We start from the raw sequence: 23040 nt of genomic DNA, 5'->3' as shown, positions 1-23040 counted from the left end.
ACTGGAAATGTGAGCTACTAGGTTGAAGTATTTGAATTTGTTTCAATACCACTCCTCCATACCAGAAGGCTTCAGTAACGGCACCAACTACAAAAATAACTTTCTGTACTACTCAGTTAGACAGACTATCGATATCAGGCCACCTGTATTACAAGAGAAGTGGATTTCGGTTTCTAGGTCGAATTTTTTTCTACTTACTAAACTGATCGCACTGGCTTTAAAGCCATGTTTTCTAGCAGATGTGGAAGTACCGGTGTTACCTATTAGATCCTTCAACATTATGCATTATACTATGTCTTTGTTGTTTGGTAATTTTAAGAAAAATACAACTCACTTTTAAGTTTCGTTACAGCTGCAGGTATGTTACTGTGCACATTAGTGCAACATTGGTAGACATTTTCTGTCAATTCTGCACCATACATGAGTTATTTGGCCTCACGTAACTCATTAATTTGTTTGTACTTCTACTAGCTACAGCATATCCTCGCGGTGCAGTGCGTTTGGAATGTTTTCGTGTGGTCCAAGTGTTTCGTTCTGTTCTAGGCTCCTTTTTGTTTTTCTGTCTCGTATCACCTCTTGCATTCCTTTCATTACCAAGTTTTCTGTCAATTTCGTTTTTTTATCTGTTAATGCACTCTTCTAAGGTACTTCTTTGACAGCATCAAAGGCATCTCGTGTTTCACAAGTCTGCTTAAAATTACCTGTAGTTTCTTCTTATTCCTTGTGCTTCTTCTCTCATCGCCGTTCTTATTCTCTACTTTCTTCGTCTTCTGCAAGTTCTCCCTTTTTCTCATACGAGTATCTCTTTTTAATGAATTTAGTCATTCTTATTCCAGCATTTAAACCTATAGGGTGTTCTTCTTGAAACCAACGTGGGCTCAACCGCCACAGTCGATCTTTGTCTCTCCTCCACCCCCTTTTATAACGTAAGCACCCATTTAGCGCACTTTAGTGATACATATTAGCGCATTTCTTTGTCCATGGTATTTAATCAATTACGCGCTACTGATGATACTCTTCAATCGCTTCAGAGAAATCAGGCCAGGTAATCGGCTTCCAACATGAGCACGCGGCCTTTGTACGTTGTTCTACATCAGTTTGTTTCTGAACGAAATATACTGGAGTGCCATCTGTATAGATGGACAAATATTTAAATTAAATTGCGATTCTGTGGATACAGATCATCTACTTTTGGTTTTCTATTTGAGCCTGTTACAAAGTCCTATCGCAGAAGACATCGTGTCGTACATACTTGCCATAAAATATTGTTATGAAGCTAAGGCATGCTGATATAGTTTTAATTGTCTCTAACCCACGATCTTAGTTAACTTTAAATCGTTCTGCTTCAACTGCGATTTCTCATCGCACCATCATGTTGCAGCGTAGTCATATTTTAGAAAGAAAATTATTTGTACCTTAATTTTCCACGAATCGTTAAACAAATTTGCTATCTGATGTATTTATAACACTGGATGACAGTTCTTGGAACAAAGTTAGAACAGTTAGATCTATTATGAGACATAACCTGACTCAAAGAATATTGAATCTCATGTTGTCTTTTTGATCACTTTCATTTTACAGCCGACGTTTTCAGCAAATAAGCCTCTTATTGTACACAGAACGTCTTTGAAGTGCCTGAATTTGGAAGGGTAGAACAGAGATCTGTGGGTTTGTTGGAACTATAATTTCGAGCGTTTGCGTTTGTTGGAAGACGAGTACAACTACTTGCACCGCTGACAGGCAGATTTAGGGCAACGTTATAAAGAATTCCTCCAGCAGCTTCCGCTGTTGTTTAAAATAATAGATATTACAAATAGTATTCGCCATTCGCTTCTTCCACTGATTCAGCGGGCTGCCGCCGTCATAGATAAGATTTGCAGCATGGGTATTGCATTCAATCGAGCTACAGAGAGTGCTGAGACCAACCTTACAATGAGTCATTGGTACGGCAAATATTTGCAATTAATCAATGTCTAATGTACTATTCTTGGTTTGCATTACATAACAATTCTTTTTCTGCATAACTAGGAGATGCATGAAAAATAAAACTAAAGCACGTAGACGATTACTGTTACGAAAAGTAACCTAACTCGCGCGCGAAACTGGCGAATTATATCCCTTTCTTATTTTCACACTCTCATTCACCCAGTTACCAATTCCCTATATCGTTGAAAAACATAGTGGTTACCAGCGAGCAAGTGACATGGTAAGGATAACACATCCACTCTGTCAAGAAGCCGATAATGAGAGGGGATTCTGAAAGGTAAAGAGCTCTGCTATGACAAAAAGTAGTCTTAGTATGATACTTGGGCATTTTTCTTTCAGGGAAATAGGAGGCTGACAGAAAACCAATTCTATGGCTCAGTAAATTATCTAAAGGCTTAAATACAGAAGAAACGAAAAGAGGATAGGCTGAAGGACGAGACCGATGGGGGAGAAAAAGGTGAAGAAAACCCCTTAGGTGAGCGCTTCTAACGGTTAATGTTAGTCGAAAAATTTGCGGACCGAAGCATTGTAGAATAATATAAAATGATTCGATGAGACCGAAATAAAATTTTTCGGAATTGGTGGCACCCAGTGAGCAGAATACGAACAGCAAGGTGGGAACAATACTACTTCTCAGATGAAAACTAGATGTTAGTCACTAATGATTTTGGTGTGTATTTCGTCATAAGGTGCTGTAAAATCAAATTTATCGCTGATATTGTAGATAAGAAAACATAAAAAATCGGATAACATAAAAGTTAGTAATGCAAACACATTACGTACTCCAGTATGACAATCAACCAAAACCTACGGTTGTAATTAACAACTAATGGTTGACAGCGAATATTCCCAAGCAGCTTTAAGTACCATTACAAACATCCGACCTATTATTTACAGAACTTTGAAGTGAAGGTGCATAACGCACAGTTACAAACAAGGGAGACTAAAATACACTATGTTACAAGCATCGCAGGAAATATCGCTTCACCCATGTGAGCGCCTCGTCGCCACTACGACGAAGCTGGGGGAGGTCTTCAGTGCAGAAGGATAGAGCAGAAAATATCTAACGTGGTGCTGTTATTTTATGTTACTGCTTTTAATTATATACTGACTGGAGCGCAAATATCAGACAGACTTTTGTGTTTTTTCCACTGTTCTTTAGTTTATCAAGTCTTGTGTACGTTTTTGATGCAAAACATGCGTGTATTACCTTTTTTATTTTTGAAATGTTTTGCAATTTTTTTATTTAGTAAAGAAAATAATTTTGGTTTTTTGTTGCCATCAGCGAGAGTAGGGAAATGAGTCTGTATACAGGCGAGCTGCGCGGCTGGCTCAGAAGTAACTTATCGGCCTGCGACAGCATCAACAACCTGTTCCCATCTTACGTTACTCTACTGCTAACTTCTTTCATCGTTATTTGTTACACTAAATTAAAACCCTCTGTTTCATTTGTTCCTCAAAATTTTGGAAAGCACTTACACCTACATGGAAGTCTGAATTTAGATTTCACGAGATATTTTATCTGAGAAAGTGAAGCTTAACATTATTTCTAAGCCAAGGAATTGTAAAAAAAAAAGAAAAAAAAAGTCCGAATATATCAGCACTCTTTGCTTAAAATTCTAATAGCTAAAAAAGCCGAGGTTCCTTCTATAAGTTTCTTATTTCAGATCCAGAAATCAAGACAGAGGAATGCCACCCTTGGCCAGTGTGTATTGAAGTCAGTGCCTAAATCTCTAGCTTGCGTGCTGTGCTCTGGAACAGAAAGTTTGCCGTTGGCCTTCCCGAGCCGTGTCACAAGTGTCTCGTCCGGGCCCCAAGAGCAATACGGGTCCCGCAACGGACTTGTGACGTCACATTAGTTGCCGTGCCCGACATTCATGTGAGACTAGGGTCAGGCGGGAAATCAGTATGCCAATGAAATGGTACCCAATAAATTCTTTACCTTTAGCACATGTTATCGAGAGCGTGAGTCTATTTAAACGTGCAGCTACGATATATTAAAGTGGTCTCAAATAATAGCTTGATCCCCCCTGAAGACGCGAACTGCAACTCGTTGGACCTGTAATGTCACGTGCTGTGACATAAGCAATGTGCCGGTGTATCTCATTGGTCCCGGTCTCGTCTAGATAAATATGGAGAATATTTGTTCAGTGCACTTTTGTGTTTGTAAACTAACAGGCGACTGTCGACTGAAAAATGCCTATGGGATAAAACTAGGAGTCGACGTAAAATGCAGCCATCTCGAGAAGCACAAAGAAGGATGACGTCGTTATCGTCCCCACCCTGTTGCCAGCTGTGTCTTATGTCCTTACTTGCAGAGAGCTTCGGAAATCAACACACGATACTTGCGTGCAATCTGTCGACCAAACTAGTTTTCCCTCCCCAAGGCTGCGTTCACGGTGGCACCTACAACGGTCGCCAGACGCCGTCGTCAGAGACCGACCGATTACATCAGCCGACTGCTTGTCACTTCCTTAGACTTTGGCGGCGTCAAGGAGGTTAGGTTAAGTTAGAATCTATTAGTCATGTAGCTTAGAATTTATTTTAACATCCTTAACAGGGGTGGATGACACGACACCTCTCTGGAGACGAGTGCTACACTTCGGCTTTTGCTACTAAAAAAGAAGCCGAATGCACGTGAATGAGTTATATCTGTCTCGAAAAGCACGTGGCGAGTACCGCACACTCTTTCATCACTTACTGGGATAACAGGACAAGTTTTACGGATATACGAGATGAAGAGAGAAACGTGATATTACGTTCTCGACAAGATTCGTGTTAACATTGAAAAACAAGATTACAAACGCCCTGTACAACTTCAGATAAATTCAGAAAACCAGGCATCTGTCAGATAACTTGTAATGACTGTCAAATAGTATATGTGTGGCAGACATGCATAACTTTTACATTAAATTACTCTGAACATCTAAACCATTGAAAAGTGGAAGCACATACCGGTACTCCACATTTGAAAACCACTTCATATAACAGAATCATCATCCTACTCTCGCAGACACACCAGTAACAATTCGTAGTCAGCTAAACAGGTTACCTACGTACCGCAACCAAGAAAAGATCTATTGCAGCAACTTTAAGCACAAGACACGCCACCCTTCTCACTTGAAAAAATTGTTTGTTGAAGTAATTTCCGATAGCAGCAGAAACAATTCATAAAAAGCTAAACTGGCCAGTACCACAACCCCAAAAAGATCCAGTACAGTGACATTAAACTTAAGATACGACACACTTCTCACATGAAAAAAATAATTTTTTGAGGGTAATAATTTACCCCTAAAACTTCCGATAAAGATTTTGCCTACTTGTGGTTTCCAGTGAAGCTACTATATCAGTCCATAGAATCCGAGCTATATCCCGCTTCTGATATTCTTCATCCTCAGGATGCCAGAAATTTCTTCTTTATTGGACTAAACCTATTAGTTTCTCACTGCCCATATTTCGTATGTGAGAGCGTCGGCCTATCCGATCGAAGAAAACAGATTTGAATTTCATCGATTGTCGTCCGAAGTCTGTACATTCTGGCGATGAAATCGTATGTGTCGACGAATTTTTCTTCCGCGAATGTGGTTTAATATGGTAGAAGCAACGTCATCAGTGGAATCTTAAACGTTCATTCCTCAAGGCAGTACGAAAAATTTCCGAGTGTAAAATAGGACGATGCTACGAAGTTAGATAAGAGATGTACTATGAGTTTTTCTTCAGAATGGGTACAACAAGGTTTTTCTTCATAATGGCTCATTGTCCACAAATTGATTAAATGACGGCAGCATGTTCCCAACTTAGACAATATGTATTTAGACATTTTCTTTGTTCTCCAACTAGTTTCGTCGTTTCAAATCACTGTCGAGTGTCTTACTACAACAGTTCAATTTGCAAACCAAAACGAAAGGATGTACGTGTTGTGAATACGCTACTATTTCCATGCGTATGGAACCTCGTCCTAGTTAAGCACTCAACAATGACTTAAAAATTTGAAACGAGTTATGAAGTGAAGGAGAAGTCGAAGTGAAAAAGGGTGCCTTCATTTAGTACTGTAAGCTTTCATCTGTCTTTCTGCCAAAGTAGAAAGAAAAATCTCTAACATCCTTCGTCACCGACCCATCTAACACAGTTATTGGGCATTTAAACATTTTAACTTCTCAAATAGTTTCCCCATATTTCTTCTCCTGTCTCAGGATGTACGCCTATAAGAGACGTACTGGCGGACATATGGCTGTGGGGGCGTGTAGTGAGTCGGGCCGGGAGAGCGCACTCGGTAAACAAACTTACCCTAGAAAGGTACCAGGTTCGTGTCCCGGTGTAGTACCCAGTTTGAATCTGCTAGGAAGTTTCAAATCAGCGTACACTACTCTGAAGAGTAAAAATTCATTCTGGAAACATACGAGGAGTCTTAGAACATTCGTTACACCTTATTCTGGCAGGTCAAGTAACTTTTATTAGATGCTGCTCCACACTTAAAAGTGACACAAATACATGACACTGTTTTATAACACAGTCACCAAGTCTTCGTAAACAACAGTCGGGAGGTTCTAAAAATGGTTCTGTTCCTACACGACAGGAATTCGCTCTTTGGTCACGGAGCCATTCGTGAACCTCATCGTTCGAAAATTTATTTCCGTACAGACGTTCTTTCAGCTTGCCGAAAAGATGGAAATCGCACGGTGCGAGATCTGGGTTTCCCGATCAGCACCACCCAAGTTTGTGCCGCCTTGGTGAAAATCGTTGGCACCATTTAACTAGGGCTGGGCGCGACATTACATTTTGTCCATATATCTCAGTATTTCGTAGTGAATCTGAGTGAAAATTAGACGTTTTGTCCACAAAAATCGTACTGTACCGCGTGCTGAAACTTTGGATTACGTTTCCAGTTGCCGTGCCATTTCACGCCCGCACTGCGATGCACCTGTTATCCGTATCGCAGCAGATATGTTTCTGCAGGAAACACGGAACCTGTACTCTCTTCTGGCAATGCGGCACTCTTCTCGCGCAATGGTCTTAGCGTGGGACGACATGCGTAACTTACTTTCTGAAGTCTCCACATATAAGCTGATGGGCAGTAGATTTTAGAAGAGAAATATTTCACGACAAAAATAATCTAATAGTGATGTGAATTTTGAATTCAGGCACTACGTTTTTCCTTCAGTGTGGTACGGTAAACTATCATTAAAATTTTTCTTTATACTCAAACATGTGTGATGGGGAGTGTGTTGGGTTCTGGCGTTTTCTGCGGGCCATTTGGCGTTGACAGCTTAGCACGTCAAAAGCGCACCGCTAGCATTCGAACGTGAACAACGGCTCGGGCTTTCAGGCCTACCTGATGCAGTGAAATTTGTGTGGAAAATTAATTCTTAAATAAATATGTTGTTAAGTAGATAGCAACGTAATAAAAAAGCTGAAACTATATCACACGCTGTGACTTTATAGAATTGTAGTAATACTTGCATTTGCGCGATGGGTACCTTTCTCCACATTGATTATTTCCCAAATGTGTACGTATGGCCGCAAGCGAGCGCAGCGGAAGCCGTGGAGCCGCTGGCGGTGCGCGCAGAGCCGTAGACGCTGAGAAAGCTTGTCTCGCTTCCGGGAGCCGTAGCCTTCTGGCCGCGGAGGTCACTTTCGTTAGCAGCGACCACTCAGCGCGGTTACACTCAAAAACTTCGCCATCTGGTACACACTTCCTTCCTACGCTACTCCAGAACAAGCAGAATGGCTGCTTTTCAACGTTAACGGGTCACTGTGTCACAAAATTTAGGTGGAACGACCGTATTAAACTAATAGCAGGAAAGCCAGATGCCATTCTGAGATTCATTGGAAGAATTATCAGGAAGTTTAGTCCATTCGCAAAGGAAGTAGGATACAAAACAATCTTTCGACCGACACTCGAGTGCGGTTCCTCATTCCGGTGGAACTTATAGGAGAAAATAGAGAAGATTCGAAGAAGAGCACCGCGTTTCGTCTCGGGTTCGTTTCGTAAGCGCAAAAGTGTCATAGAGATGCTGATCTATCCCCGGTGGCAGTCGCTACATGAGAAGTGTTGTGCATCACAGTGTGTTTTATTGTTAAAATTCAGAGAGTGTACTCTACTTCAAGAGTCGACCAGCATATTGCATCCTCCTCGCGAAAACATCATGACGGTAAAATTCGAGCTCATATGAAGGCTTCACCAACATTTTTTCGTGTATCACTTGCGACTCGAACAGGAAAGGGGGGAGTGACTCTTACAGGAAGTACCCTCCATCATGCGCTTTAAGACTGCTTGCGGAGTCTGGATGTAGATTTCATACTTACAGACTTTGACAGCTTATGAAGTCGACATTCTCATAGAAATGTAGCTCCCACATGAGCAGGATAGCAGCTCGTCAGTTCTTTGTTCAAAGCACGCGTGAGCTTCATGAAAGAGCTGCGTAGCTTAAAAGATAAGAGTCTGTCGAAGAGACACACCGATGTCCATCGAACAAGTGGTATACCTGTTTCAGTTAGGTTGTGTCCAAATTCCTGAGCTGCTTACCGCAACACAGCTGTTCGTCGGTTTAGAAATAAACAAGTGTTAAAGTAAGAGAAAACTAGATGCGTACAAAGATGTACATAGTTCTTCTCCCCACATCCTATTCGGGAAGAATTTTTATTCATGAATTTATTCTTTTTAGACTGCTTTTATGGGATGTGAAATCAAGCTCGTACTTTCTCAGGAAGAATTTCCCTGCCATGCCCGCCTAAAAAGAGTTGACCTGTTCCAGAAACAGCAAATAATAATAATGAAAAAACAATGACCTCACCATTGAAGGAAATCAAACGAAGGTCTTTCTTTCCCGCGATGCGGCAACCAGCCCGCTTCCTAGGATCTACTTTCACGTTTGGTAGCACGCTTTCGTGGCAGCATTCATCCTCTATCTATATCATTACGCGTTGTCGCGTCAGTCTGCGAAGAAATGTCTAACTGTTTTTTGTGTTACTCGCGTGGCGTGCCATTCTTTACATCGCGATTACATGAAACTATGGAATTTCTACTGATGTGGCTAACGAAATCACTCACGCAGTCTCGGAGCGGTTTCACAAAGCCTGAAAGTCGAACAATCTTAAGCTGAGAGACACTGCGGCCGAAGGAGAACCGCTAAGGCGGCTGACCTCTGCTTGCCTTATAAGAGCGGAGGTTGCCCGCCGCCGTATGAGCCATGTATGTAAACAAGGACGCCAATCCTTCCGGCAGCAGCAGCAGCAGCGCGGGCCAGCACCTTCCATTCATTTGCAGGTAGCAGACTACTATTGGGCTCCCTTCCCTTCGTGCCACTATCCTTTAACGAGCATGGGTCGCAACTTCTTTTTATTGTAAACTGAGCTAAGCTCTGAGCACTCTGCTATCATGCGAGCAGTATGTAATATGCTCTATGTAACGTGCACATTCCTAATATTTCATAAAAGTGATTATTATGCAGTACAGATTACACGCGTAAATTAGTTATCTTGTGGGAAATTTTAGCAACCAAGATTACTTATGCGGAGCCAAAACTGCTTATATTTATGATCAGATAGCTGGCAAATTTCTAAATTTGAGCCCCAAGACAACGTCCGAGTACCGTTGTGTGACTGTCAAACTGTGCGGTACCGCCACCGTGGCATTTGACACATTTTTTATTTATTTTTTGCAAACATTGCGAGACGGTTTATCACAGTACTCTGTTGTGCGAGAGGTCTTGAAATCCCGTAAGAAGGTAAGTCGTTACCATTCAAAAATTGTAGCAATTTTAAAAAACAATCCCAATAGTTTATGAATTAAATATTAAGAATGTTCGTCACTATACTCAATCGTGGTTCCTAAACCAAAAAGATAACTGTGTACAGTTAGGATGATATGCAAACTATGTTTCTTACAGTTACAATACAAGTGTGACTCCGCAAATTTTCCTGGCGTATTAATTGATCAATATTATTGTGGGGACTGCAGCCGCATCATATAATCACCTTGACACAGCATGCCAGCGGTCCATCTGCCCACCATCTACAGGTGAGAACGCTGTTTGCTAAATCTCGGCGGAACAGCGGCCATTTTTTACGTCACGTCCAAAAGTGCCTGCACAAAAAATCGTCGTTGCTGCCCCATAACACTAGCCGTGAAAGCTGGCAGAAACGATGAATTGCTACGGAGCATGTGCCTGTCAGCCGATTCAAAGAACGTTGTTTTTTTAATATAAAACTGGATTCCACATTTCACTTAAAGGCTAGCCCTTGTCTCCTTTTATAATATTATCTGCCAGACTAATTTCAGTCGATTCCCTTGAGGCATACCACAACAGTGAGACGGAGGAGCAACTGTCTGTGTCTCATAATACGTCATTTTGAGTCCCCCGCGTAGACAGTGCTCTGTTGCTACAGATTTCTCAGGTTGTAGTAATTGTGTGGCTGTGGTGAGTACATCTGTAGTGAACGGTGCAAATCATCTGGCCTATAAGGGGTGAGTCAGGAGCAAGAGTAAAAACTTCATATCAACATATGGCCTTTTCTTAACCGTATCCGACACACAGCTGTTTGAAAATCACGGGCCTCAGTTGCATGTTCTTCTTCAGCAACACTCACATGCGAATGCGACCAAGGCGACATTAGGCTACGTAGTGTTTTCTTTACTGGCCATTTCAATGCACGCTTCATTTACGTATGTTGGGGTGACGAGAACTGCAAGTGTCGCCGTGGAGTCATTTCTTGGCCACCGAGGTCAAGCGCTCTTACTCCATTAGATCACTGTTTGTGGCATCAGCTGAAGAGTGAAGTCTACAAGCGCAGCGTGGATACAAAGGAGGAACTTCTCGCTCGTATTTTACACGAATCAGTTCACATCATCAACACAGCAGCTGTCTTCAAGAAATGGAATATGCTCTGCAGTTGAAGATGGACTTTTTGAACATCTTTTGTGAGGAAATGTACGCAATTAAACAAAACATTAGATCATAATGTTAATTTTACTGTCAGGTGCATTTGTCTTGTTCCGACTGTTTTTATTAGTTTCCTTGGAAATGTTAGGAACAGGACATATGTTCTTATGACGTTTTTTGTTCAGAATCACTAATACTATCACTCCTCAAATCATTTAGCTTTCCCCTGACTCACCCTGTGTATGTTTCCCCAAAGTGGTAAAGGATTCTGTAAAATCTAAACTTCCTCAGCCCTAGATCATCTTTAACTGAGCCAAGGAGTGCTCTAATCATGGCTGGCGGACGAAACACACTTCTAATGCTGTATCTGTTTAGCATCCTTCCTATCTTTGACGATATGCTACGAGCATATGGTAGGAAAGCAACCATTTTACAGCAAAAAAAAAAAAAAGAGAGACTTTGCCACCGCTGAAGGTACTGATCCATTACACTTCTGTGTGAAGTACACATGGAATTTAGCATAATGCTTGGGCCAATCTAACTTCGCCTTAGGTAGTGATTGGAGTGTTGTTACAAGCCTATGAAAAATAATGTAAGTATCCCGAACGATTTGTGTTGCTACTGCCGGAGAAATTTCGCAACAGAGTAGGTAATTCAGGACAGTGACTATCAAAGTACTGTAGTATTTCTCAAATTAAAAGTCGCGATATCGGGGGTCAGAGCATTGCGCCTAGCACGGCCTGAGCCGGTCACCCCTCATAAGGAGTTGGAGGCTTTATCCTTAAGTGGCAACAGAGTCTCCTCCGGTTGTTGGAGGTCAGGAATGAGTTGCACGCTTCCGGACTCTGTTGGTTTCCTTCACCTATCGTTCTGCGCCGCGCGAGGCCGCATACACTGGCCGGTACCGTCGCTCGGTGTGGGACAGAGAATGAACGATCCACTAACGCAAAATTATTTTCATGTACCACGGCCGATTTTTATTTTGGGACAGCAAAGAATTTCAATAATATAGTTAAACAGTGTAGATTTTACACTGCTCCGGAGTGTACTCTCTAGCGAAGCTTGGTGCCAGATGTAACCTGACAGTCACCCTTGTTTTTGTGAAAATACCTGCACAACAGTGAAAAAGCCTGCTCTATGCAATAATCAAAGAGTTCAAAAAGCAACACACAGTAATGCAGCAAACATCCGACGACACGCGCACACTTTCATTACAGTGTGTTCAGTCTGTTCTGTAAGTGTACGGTATAGCACGTAACAATTACAGAAGTGTTCCCTTATTGTTACTGTTCAAAATTTCGACCACCGTGCTCACGGCATAGTGTATAGCGAGGCACCATCGACTGTCTTACACGCTCAAGAATTCCAAGAGTTTGGCCTACTGCTTCCACGGCTGCGATAATCCTAGCAATCAGGACCGTGCGACTATCGACCACGCTTTTCACATGCCACCGGGCCAAAAAGTCCACTGGTGTTAGGTACGGTGATCGAAATGGTAGTGGAACAACACCCCCCCCCCCCCGATCAATCCATTGTCGTCCAAACGGAATGCAATAATCGTGTAACGAGCGGCCGGTGACTGTGGGTCGTTATATCAAAACACTCAGAAGATATCCCAGAACAGCCTTTGACAGTTTGTCGGTGTTCTAATTCACCCGGTATACTAGAAAAATATCAGATTGTTATCGTTTTTCATTTCAAAGAAGATAAAAATAAAACCTAAACGTGGAGATAACTATATTATTGAACAACGAAAAGCATTTTCGTTTGTTATAACTAGCTGCAGTGCCCGGTGCTGTCTGGGATGTTTAATATCTGCCACATACAGTGATTGGCCATGTGCCTTGTTGATGCACGCTGCATGGGAAACAGCAATCGCTTTCAATCGAAAGGCATATTGAAATCACTGTGTGTCAACAGAAAGCGACGAATGAATACGTCTTCACTTGTGGCATTCATAAAAATCAGGTTCTAAGCTTCCGGTTCTGACTTTTGCAAATATGCACCAATTTCAAACCAAAAGTTTAATAACAACAGTTACATCATAGATTATGCTTTGGTTCCTATTTTTATGTTACAAAAAATATATATTTGTAATGCATAAAGTACCTAAAATCTAACTGTAAGATACATACTTTTATGATTTCAGTACACTTAATTTTCTACACGAAGTATTTCGACTCTAAAAATATGTGCGTATGTTTAATGAATGAGTATATTTATTAATATTTAGTACAAGTTAAGTTATCAGCGGTGAAAAGACCCCTAATTACTTAAAAAGACATACGAATGTAGCAGTTTCTACATTGCTAGCTGCGGAACTTTGATATAACGAAAGTCTGCCGGTACTATTCCAAGACGTGTATTGTCGCGATAGGAATTACAGTCAGTTTTCCACTATATATTTCGTTTGTTAAGCATTTAATTTTTCATTAATTTTCTCAATGTAGAAATTTGAAATAAATCAGCCAAGAACTTTGAAGTAAATCGGTCAAGTACTTTTCGAGGTTTTTGGTACTAACGTCTCATGTTAAAATATATGTACAGACATGTTCGTCCAAATGTTCATTCGGGAGTCCTACAGAAATCTAAAGTAAACCGTCCAAGAACTTTTAGAAAATTTTTGGTAACAACCTTCTCCCTGTACGTATTACATTCATATATGTTTCAAGTCGGATTGTGAAACCTTATGTAGACAGCGAACTTCTTGAAGGTAAAGAATGGAAAATTTCATCGAGATCAGAATAAAACTGTAGATTTTTACGAATTAAAAATGCTATTTCCGTAGACAGTAGCTCTAAGTTCCCCATCTGAGAATAGCGAGAAGTTGGGCAGCGCTCCCGCAGTCAAGCAGCACTTCCGTGAGGGAAGGCACCGGCCGTGGAAGTGCGGTAACAGCCACGCAGATGTGTTCCGAAAGCGAGAGTAATCACGCTTTGGGTTACGTACGCAGAGCAGAACACACCAGTGTTTAGAAAGTGTGGAATGCTGTAATTCAGGTCGAAACTGCTCGCAGGAGGATCTCAGCCTGACGGAAGCCTGGCCACCTGGCTTCATTCTCGGCTTTCACTTTCTTAACAAGCTTCTCGTCGTGAAAAAAACGCCGCGGGAGGCGCATCGGTGACGAACTTTCATTCTCGAGATAAGATAGCTGACTAAGTTTCTATTCTCAGGTGTCCACAGCGTCAAGTCGTCGCTGTTACGTAAACGTGGAGAGCATTAAGCTTTTGTTTTTGGTATTGACTAGTTCTATCGCTCTTCGCTGACCTGACTTACTGTTATCGAGCTGAGGGGTCTTTATTGTCCTATGTCGAACAAAGAAGTTATCAATATGACACACTTCTGAAAGCATTCGTTCTGGCTTATATGCGCTCTCTACCAGCTTTTGTCTTTGTTTTGCATTACTTAATTGCTGATAGATGTAATTAATCAAAGCAGGATGGCATGTTATGCTGTAAAAGGCTGTCACATGACAACGAGTCAGACGGGAAAAAGGTAAGTAAACTGATTATAATTTCAAAAGTGATCGCCATAACTGTTAACACATTTATCCCACTGTGAGACAAGACGGCCAGCGCCTTCATGCAAAAGTGTTCGCTGTTGTCTAAGGAACCATGATTGTAACCAGCGGTGCATCTCTTCATTCGAAGCAAATCGATTGTCATAAATGAAGTGTCATGAATTCCTTTCTTCAGGAATATAAAAAAAATTTAAGGCGCAGGGGGAGATATCGGGATTGTAAGGGGGATGTGCAAGGGCTTCTCAGCGAAACTTTTGTAGCATAGTTAAAAAAAAGAAGAAGTCTGGGCAATGTGTGGGCCTGCTTTAGCAGTTTCGCTGGAAGCTTTTATACATCCTCCATCTAGTCCCGATATTTCCCATGCGATTTCCAATTTGTTGGTGCTCTGAAGAAAGACATTCGTGGCCGTCGATTTGCTTCGGAAGAAGAGGTGCACACCTGGGTAAAATCGTGGCCACATTGTCTCACGAAGGGATAAATGTAGTAACAGTTACAGCGAATACTTTTGAAATATTAAACAGTTTACATGCTCTTTTCCATTAGTCTCGTTTTTAATTGACTGCCGAGAGAGAGAGAGAGAGAGAGAGAGAGAGAGAGAGAGAGAGAGAGAGAGAGACGAGAGTGTAACAGATGCTGTATACAGTATCTACAGGCGCTTTATGCTAGGATAATGGCCTTAAAAAACTTCCTCCATTTTCCTTGTATTAAGATAATCAGAAAACGTGAGGTTAGCGTTAGAAGGCACGGGCGTGATTGTTTCTGTTGAAGACCGCACTTGAGTTTCCGGCGATCCGTATACAGACGTGATACACTTGGAAGTGGTCTTCTTTTCAGTATGTGCAGACTGTAGGCTTTTAGATCTAGTCGACATCATGCTTCAAGAGCTTCACTAGCTGAGAGACACTTAGTATAGAATTTTGTCACAAGGATCCTCCGTGCTGATGTGTTCCTACTCTGGTGGTTGTACTCCAAATAAAACTGCAATCAGATCTTTCAAAACAAGTGCTGAAGAACTTCACTTCTCATTACTCTACAGGGCAGACGACAGAAAAAGCCAGTACATTACGTACATCGAAATTCGGGGAGGGCATTTCGGTTTGTCGGCCAATTTTCAAATGAGCGAATACTGCCATGTACAGGTGGAACACAGCAGTTTACATTTAACCAAGAAATTTATCCTTGGAAATTTAAAACTGTCGAGAGTTAAAAAAAAATGTTTAGGGATTCACGAAAATCGGGTCAAGTAATTGTAATCCATATTTTACAATAAAGTAAATAATAAGAATGCCGAAAACATTTCATTTTATCTTTAGCAAGACCGACAAGTATCAAAGCTGGAGTTTGTCTCTCTTAAAGACAGTCGTGACCATTGAACAAAGCTCCATATTTACCGACAGCAAGCAAATACCTCGAATGATGAGAAACCTGCCGCACAACCCGGAAAGTAGGTCGTGTTCTGTATGCATACCAATCTATGTCACGTAACTTTTATCAAAAGTTGAGAAACTCAGGTTTTTTCCTCTGTACAAGGAAAGATAAGCTTCGTTTCGAAGATTACTGAGAGAACATCAAACTCAGATTGTATCTTCATTTGTTCCACTGATACCCGAAAGTAAACGCATATGTTTGACCCACTTTATACTAGTAAATTATTATTGAATATATTTATTTGAACAAGAAGGCTGATGGTATCCCAAACACGACCTATAGCGTGATTGACCCATCGTGATTCCGCAGTGTGTTTTTGACACCTGTCTTGGCCTAGATTGTATTTGAGGAGGCAGACGAGCTCCATTCTCAAAGACAATGGAGAATTGGGCGTTCTGCCATTTTGTAGCTCTCGGAGTGGTCCAAGAAGAGGGCACACAGGACCGAGACGTAGCACCCATGTACTCGGGAGATACTTGGCAGGAATCCCAGTGCACCGTCCAGATTTAGCCTTCCTGCGATTTATATAAGCTACGAAGCGTGTTCGTCGCGACGGCTCGACAACAAAGAGGTGCTCCTTGGCGTCCCAGACCTCAGACAATATGCGAGCAGATAAGCGTCGTCTCTGACGAGCTGTGCGCATCTGTCAACTCCACGTGCTTCTGTACGTTCTTAGCAGAGAAACTGCGTTTAATTATTAATTATATGCGAAAGTGCCAAAATGTCGTCATCGGCACGTGGAAAGGCACGCATCATCTGACGGGAGGCGAGAACGAGTCTGAGTGCGTGTTGTTAATGACTGATAGGCTTGCTACTGAATCACCGTGTTTATGAACGATATCTCCATCAACAAATCTGCTGTGTCGTAATTCGCCCACGAAGTTAAGACATCGGCGTGAGTGAGCTATAAACTGAAATGTGGGCTGAGACGTGAGCAGGACAAAGGAAATCGTAAGGACAAGTAAGAAACAAAGAGTCGCTCGTTACTGTGTGAATATAAATAAAGAACCGCATTGACAAGAGGACGATTAGCGTACAAAGTTCCGCAGACGTCGTGTCTAATAGAACCGGAATTCCAGCTCATTTGAAAAAAGACTGTGAATGGGTTCGGTAACAGGCTTGTTCAAAGAATAATTTCGGCATTCTCTGTTACGGTTCCAGCGTCTTAATTACTGCTTAGTCTCACTATTTCCCATAATTAGACTTTTATAACTTCTGAGAAGTACCTGTGGGTGGAAGCAGTCGGTCAAATGGAAATATATATTTACTTCGCGGCCGGTCGGAGTGTCCGTGCGGTTCTAGGCGCTACAGTCTGGAACCGAGCGACCGCTACGGTCGCAGGTTCGAATCCTGCCTCGGGCATGGACGTGTGAGATGTCCTTAGGTTAGTTAGGTTTAATTAGTTCTAGGTTCTAGGCGCCTGATGACCTCAGAAGTTAAGTCGCATAGTGCTCAGAGCCATATTTATATTTACTTCGGGAAGATTGGCGCATTACCTAAACAAAATGTGAGCATACTATGTTTAAGGAAACTGGTGCAGATGAAAGCGATGACTGTGGCAGACTTTAGAGCAACGCTTGTATTGTTGATGACGATTTAAAAATGGGCAGGGTTATAACCAGGCGCATTTTTCTCTGAACTACACCAAGGGGACCGCCGAATTCAGTGTTCCAGCCGATAGATCCCTATCAACAGTCCTTTACATCACCCCACGAGAGCCGCAAGAAAGCTTGGGGCTTAACCCAGATCGCTGGTGCTAGGTTTGTTGATCAAGAACTGAAGGCCATCACATGTTCTCCCATTGCAGACAAAATACAGGTCTGAGAAAATTTCTTTTTGTCCCAGGATTTGAAACTGCTATCCCAGGGTCCAGTGCTGTCGCATTGTGCTAGCTGGTTCGAATAAGAGAGGGAAAACTGCAATTTCTTGGGAATAAGTTGCTGCGGGACATGTCTCTGTTGTGACCGCTGAATACTGGTACTCGTCGAACAAGAACACAAGCAGACTGCAGACTACTAACGAATTGAGTGACTGGAAGATTTCTTAAATAATAGAACCCAGGATGTTGTCCTCGACCGTCAGTGTTCATCAAGTGCCCCAGAGAAGTGTGATACTATCGTTCTTGTTCTCTAAATACATAAATGATCGGACGAATGGGGTAGGCAGCAATTTGCGGCTGTTTGCTGATGATGCAGTGGTGAAAAGGAAAGTGTCGGCGTTGATACAAAAATTCTACTTAGTGTGATGAATGGTAGCTAAGTCTTAATGTAGAAAAATGTAAGATAATATAGATGAGTAAGAAAAGCAATCCCGTAATGTTCGAATGCAGCATTAGTAGTGAGTTACTTGACACAGTGAGGTCAGTTAGATATCTAGGCGTTACGTTGCAAAGCGATAAGAAATTGAACGATTGGAAAATTGTAGTGGTGAAGGCGAGTGATCGACTTTGGTTTATTGGTACAGTTTTAGGGAAATGTGGTTCATATGTAAAGGATATTACATACAGAACACTGATGCGACCCATTCTTGAGTACCGCTCGGTTGTTTGGAATCCCCACTAGGTGGAATTAAAAGAAGTCATCGAAGCATTTCTAGGCACGCTGCTAGACTTTTTACCGCTAGGTTCGATCACCAAGCGAACTTCACTGAGATGCTTCGTGAATTGTTGTTGTTGTGGTCTTCAGTCCTGAGACTGGTTTGATGCAGCTCTCCATGCTACTCTGTCCTGTGCAAGCTGCTTCATCTCCCAGTACGTACTGCAGCCTACATCCTTCTGAATCTGCTTAGTGTATTCATCTCTTGGTCTCCCTCTACGATTTTTACCCTCCACGCTGCCATCCAATATTAAATTGGTGATCCCTTGATGCCTCAGAACATGTCCTACCAACCGATCCCTTCTTCTAGTCAAGTTGCGCCACAAACTCCTCTTCTCCCCAATTCTATTCAATACCTCCACATTAGTTATGTGATCTACCCATGTAATCTTCAGCATTCTTCTGTAGCACCACGTTTCGAAAGCTTCTATTCTCTTCTTATCTAAACTATTTACCGTCCACGTTTCACTTCCATACATGGCTACACTCCATACAAACACTTTCAGAAACGACTTCCTGAAATTAAATCTATACTTGTTGTTAACAAATTTTCTTCTCCAGAAACGCTTTCCTTGCCATTGCCAGTCTACATTTTATATCCTCTCTACTTCGGCCATCATCAGTTATTTTGCTCCCCAAATAGCAAAACTTACTACTTTAAGTGTCTCATTCCCTAATCTAATACCCTCAGCATCACCCAATTTAATTCAACTACATTTATCCTCATTTCGCTTTTGTTGATGTTCATCTTATATCCTCCTTTGAAGACACTATCCATTCCGTTCAACTGCTCTTGCAGGACCTTTGCTGTCTCTGACAGAATTACAATGTCATCGGCGAACCTCAAAGTTATTATTTCTTCTCCATGGATTTTAATACCTACTCCGAATTTTTCTTTTGTTTCCTTTACTGCTTGCTCAATATACAGATTGAATAACATCGGGGATAGGCTACAACCCTGTCTCACTCCCTTCCCAACCACTGCTTCCCTTTCATGTCCCTCGACTCTTTATAACTGCCATCTGGTTTCTGTCCAAATTGTAAATAGCCTTTCGCTTCCTGTATTTAGAGAACTGGCATTTGAAGCTGACTGCAGAATGATTCTACTGCTACCAACGTACATTTCGCGTAAGGCCCACAAAGATAAGACAGGGCAAGTCATGTCTCGTACGGAGGCATAGGCAATTGTATTTCTCTCTATTTGGGAGTGGATCTGGAAAGTAAATAACTAGAAGTGATACAGAGTACCCTCCGCCTTGCACCATACGGCAGCTAGCGGAGTATGTACGCATATTTAGATCTAAATGCAAGAAAATTGATTTGAGAAGTTCTGTGTGGACAAATCCGCGAAGTGTATTAAAATAGTAATACCGTTCATTTTAGTTGAAATTATAAAAAAAATCACATCAGGGAAATTATTAAAGTAACCTAAATGTAAATTCGGAACTAGTACAATCTACTGTCTCTTGACTGTTGTGAATCTGGAATTATAGTGTACATGTAAGCTGGAGTGTGTTTGTTTGTATCGGGTCTAACATGACGCAACCTTGCACCGTCGCGTCGCTTTGTTTGCGAAGCGGTTCGCGGAGGCGGTACGTCACCAGCAAAGGCGCAATTGCCAGCAGCGTAAGGTGAGCGTTATCTGGCGCGGAGCACCGGTTTGACAGAAAACAGCTGTCGCGCCGCTCCTTTGTGCGGGAACAGCTGTGTGCGCACGTGGCCGCGAGCTTGGCGAACTGTCAAGTTCCGCACTGCTATTTGCAGCGAGAAGGGCAAAGCGGCCTCGCAGCCACTGGCAACTCTGTGAGCTGAGAACACAATGCACGAGCTCCTCCAAACAAAATGCGTCGAACGCTCACAACAAACAGAGCATTTCCCTCGTTGGTGAAGACACTGGGCTCAGTTGCGCAGTACACAATCCCGACGTTGGTTTACCTAAACAACTTTGGGTTAATCTGGAAACAGTTTCCTCCCACCTCCTGTTCAAGTGAGCTTGTTTTCCTAATGTCTACGAGACATTAAACTCTAACCCCTCTTTTCTTCTCCCGCTCCTCAAAGTGAACTTTGAGAGTACTAATATTGGGCAAAGCTGGGTCAGAACTTTGCAATAATTATTGCATGTAGAATTGACATCGAGTTTGTTGCGCATTAGCCTATAACTTGTATTAAATAGTGCATGACGTTCTTGTAATAGCACAATCTTACCGGTGAGTAAAAATGGCAACAAAGAGAAAAGTCTGTCTTTAATCTAAAAGAAAAAAAGAGACGATGAAGTCGTTTGCATGATGACTATGCACTGTTAAACTACCACAGGAAGTGTAATGCTGTCAGTTTTTAAACTCTGTAATCACGTAGCTAAAACTAGGGAATTTGTTGCTGTTACAATACCAACGAAATAAATACAAGAACGATAAACATAGACGTTATAGAAACAACAGCTAAAAATTATATTAGTTAGATGTCAAACTATTTCGCAGCAGCTGTTAAAATCAACTATTATTGGTTTCTCTGTCTCAAGCTTACTGCAATTAATTAAAGAGAATTTCACACCATACGCGTTTCGCTTTCATTTACAAAGCATCTTCTGTGGCCGGAGTTTCTGCCCTTTGTTCACATATGCTGCAAACCACTGGTTCTTCCCTCTCTGTTAGCGGAGACTGATAAAGAAAGAAACTTCGTTACATTATAAACTTGCCAGTTTTTACCCTTTTGCACTTTCTCTTACGCTGCATCGATGTTATTTACACTTCGCCTCACTTGTGATATAGAAATGCAGTTATAGGCGTTGTGACTCAGCACAATATTGCAGTGTTTATGTTTGTTCATTTTTTTGCTGTAGCTATACGAAAAACAAAGGAGCAAACATAAACACTAATACTGTGCTGAGTGAGTATGCATACAAATTCAGTTCTATTTCCAAAGTGAGATGAAGTGTAAATAGCTCCAATGTAGCGTAAGAGAATTTGCAGAATACGTTAAAAAGACGCAGAAACATTAATGGCCACAGAAGATGCTTTGTAAATAAAAGCGAAACGCGTCTGATGTAAAACTCTAATTAAATACAGTGAACTTAAGACCGAGAAATCAATAATTTATTTTCTGGTTAGTAATTGGATTTATTTGGTTTTTCCACTATACATATCGAACCAAAATATGTTACTGCTAATGGTACATAGCGAACGTTATTTTCTTTTTCAGTGTATTAATTTGTCACCTACAAAAATGACAGAAATCTTGTCTGATGCAGCTATCGCACACGAAATTGCTATATCTAGCAGACACTGGGACATATCTGTTCAGAAACAAGAAAGACAAGATGGAAATCCGTGTTTCCGTTTCTGAAATGACGATTAATAAAAGGCAAGAGACTAAAATGTAGGTAACTTTCAAACAGCTTGAAAACATGCGGAAACAGCTAATTGAAAGAAGGGAAACTTGCAGTAGAATCGATACTAGCACTACAGCAACAATGGTAGGCGATGAAATTGTTACGAAGTGCCCTCTGCCATGCATGCAGGTGTTAAGTACTGAGTACATTGGTAAACGAGTTAAACTGCGAGAGCGAGTGTGGCATTAAGAAGTGGAATTACGAGTGAAATGAATAACCGATGCTAAACAAAGGAGAGCATGCTGCACAGGTTAGATACTACGCCATAGATCACGCCAAGAGTAGGCGGCATCGAAAGGCACAGCGGTAAAAATGACAGGAACGAGCGATAGTAAACAAAAGAGCGTAGGTAACTTTCAAACAGCTTGAAAACACGCGGAAACAACTAATTGAAAGAAGGGAAACTTGTAGCAGTATCGATACCAGCAGTACAGCAACAATGGTAGGCGATGAAATTGTCACGAAGTGCCCTCTGCCATGCATGCAGGTGTTAACTACTGAGTACATTGGTAAACGAGTTAAACTGCGAGAGCGAGTGTGGCATAAGAATCGGAATTACGAGTGAAATGAATAACCAATGCTAAACAAAGGAGAGCATGCTGCACAGGTTAGATACTACGCCGTAGTGGCTGGCATCAACAGGCACAGCGGTATGACAGGAACGAGCGATAGTAAACAAAAGAGAGAAGGCTAGAGACTGACCCAGATTGTTGTTCTCCTGCGCCTCGGTGCATCTGCCCACGACGCGGATGATTGCCCTTCCAGCCATGCGGGTGCAGTGCATCACTGCCGCCTGGTTGGTGATGTCTGCTCCGAACTGCGGGGGCCTCATGTTCGCGTCGGCTGCTGTTGCTCGGTGCTAGGGATCTGCGGCGGCAGCGGCGCGGGCGCGCTTAAATACGGACGCCCCCCCACCCCGCCGGCGTCGCACGTGCGCGGCGGCGCCGCGCACATCCACCATCATTTCGCGAACTCAAAATACGCGGACCAGTGGGAAAAACCAATTGTGCAAGAAGCGGAAGAAACCCTCGACTACTCTTTGAGGTTCGTCTAGGCCGAATGTCGACAGCCGAATTGCCAACTCCCCTTCGGTCAGAAACGGGGACTCACAATAGTGGCGTTTCGGAAATGACCGTTCTTCTACTTATAACCGTAACTGCTACGGGTAAAACCGTAGTTCTGAAGCTGAAACTGAAGACTCAGGTGCAATTCCGGTGACGTTGTGTTTCAGGGGATTCGGCA

General features: G+C 42.1%; 1 protein-coding gene across 1 annotated transcript in view; it reads right to left on the bottom strand.

Annotated features, from left to right (window-relative positions):
* The window catches only part of LOC126297738 (leucine-rich repeat-containing protein 20-like), a 36018-nt gene extending 13270 nt beyond the window's left edge, over window positions 1-22748 (bottom strand). Inside the window, exon 1 of the mRNA XM_049988887.1 lies at window positions 22501-22748. Coding sequence (XP_049844844.1) covers window positions 22501-22630 — 130 coding nt within the window. The 5' untranslated portion in view covers window positions 22631-22748. The remainder of the gene's footprint in view (window positions 1-22500) is intronic.
* Window positions 22749-23040: the final 292 nt, after the last annotated feature.

The sequence above is a fragment of the Schistocerca gregaria genome, chromosome X (assembly GCF_023897955.1).
Source record: "Schistocerca gregaria isolate iqSchGreg1 chromosome X, iqSchGreg1.2, whole genome shotgun sequence".
Taxonomy (NCBI): domain Eukaryota; kingdom Metazoa; phylum Arthropoda; class Insecta; order Orthoptera; family Acrididae; genus Schistocerca; species Schistocerca gregaria.
The sequence above is the reverse complement of the archived record's forward strand: the minus strand, read 5'-3'. Positions and strand labels throughout refer to the sequence as shown.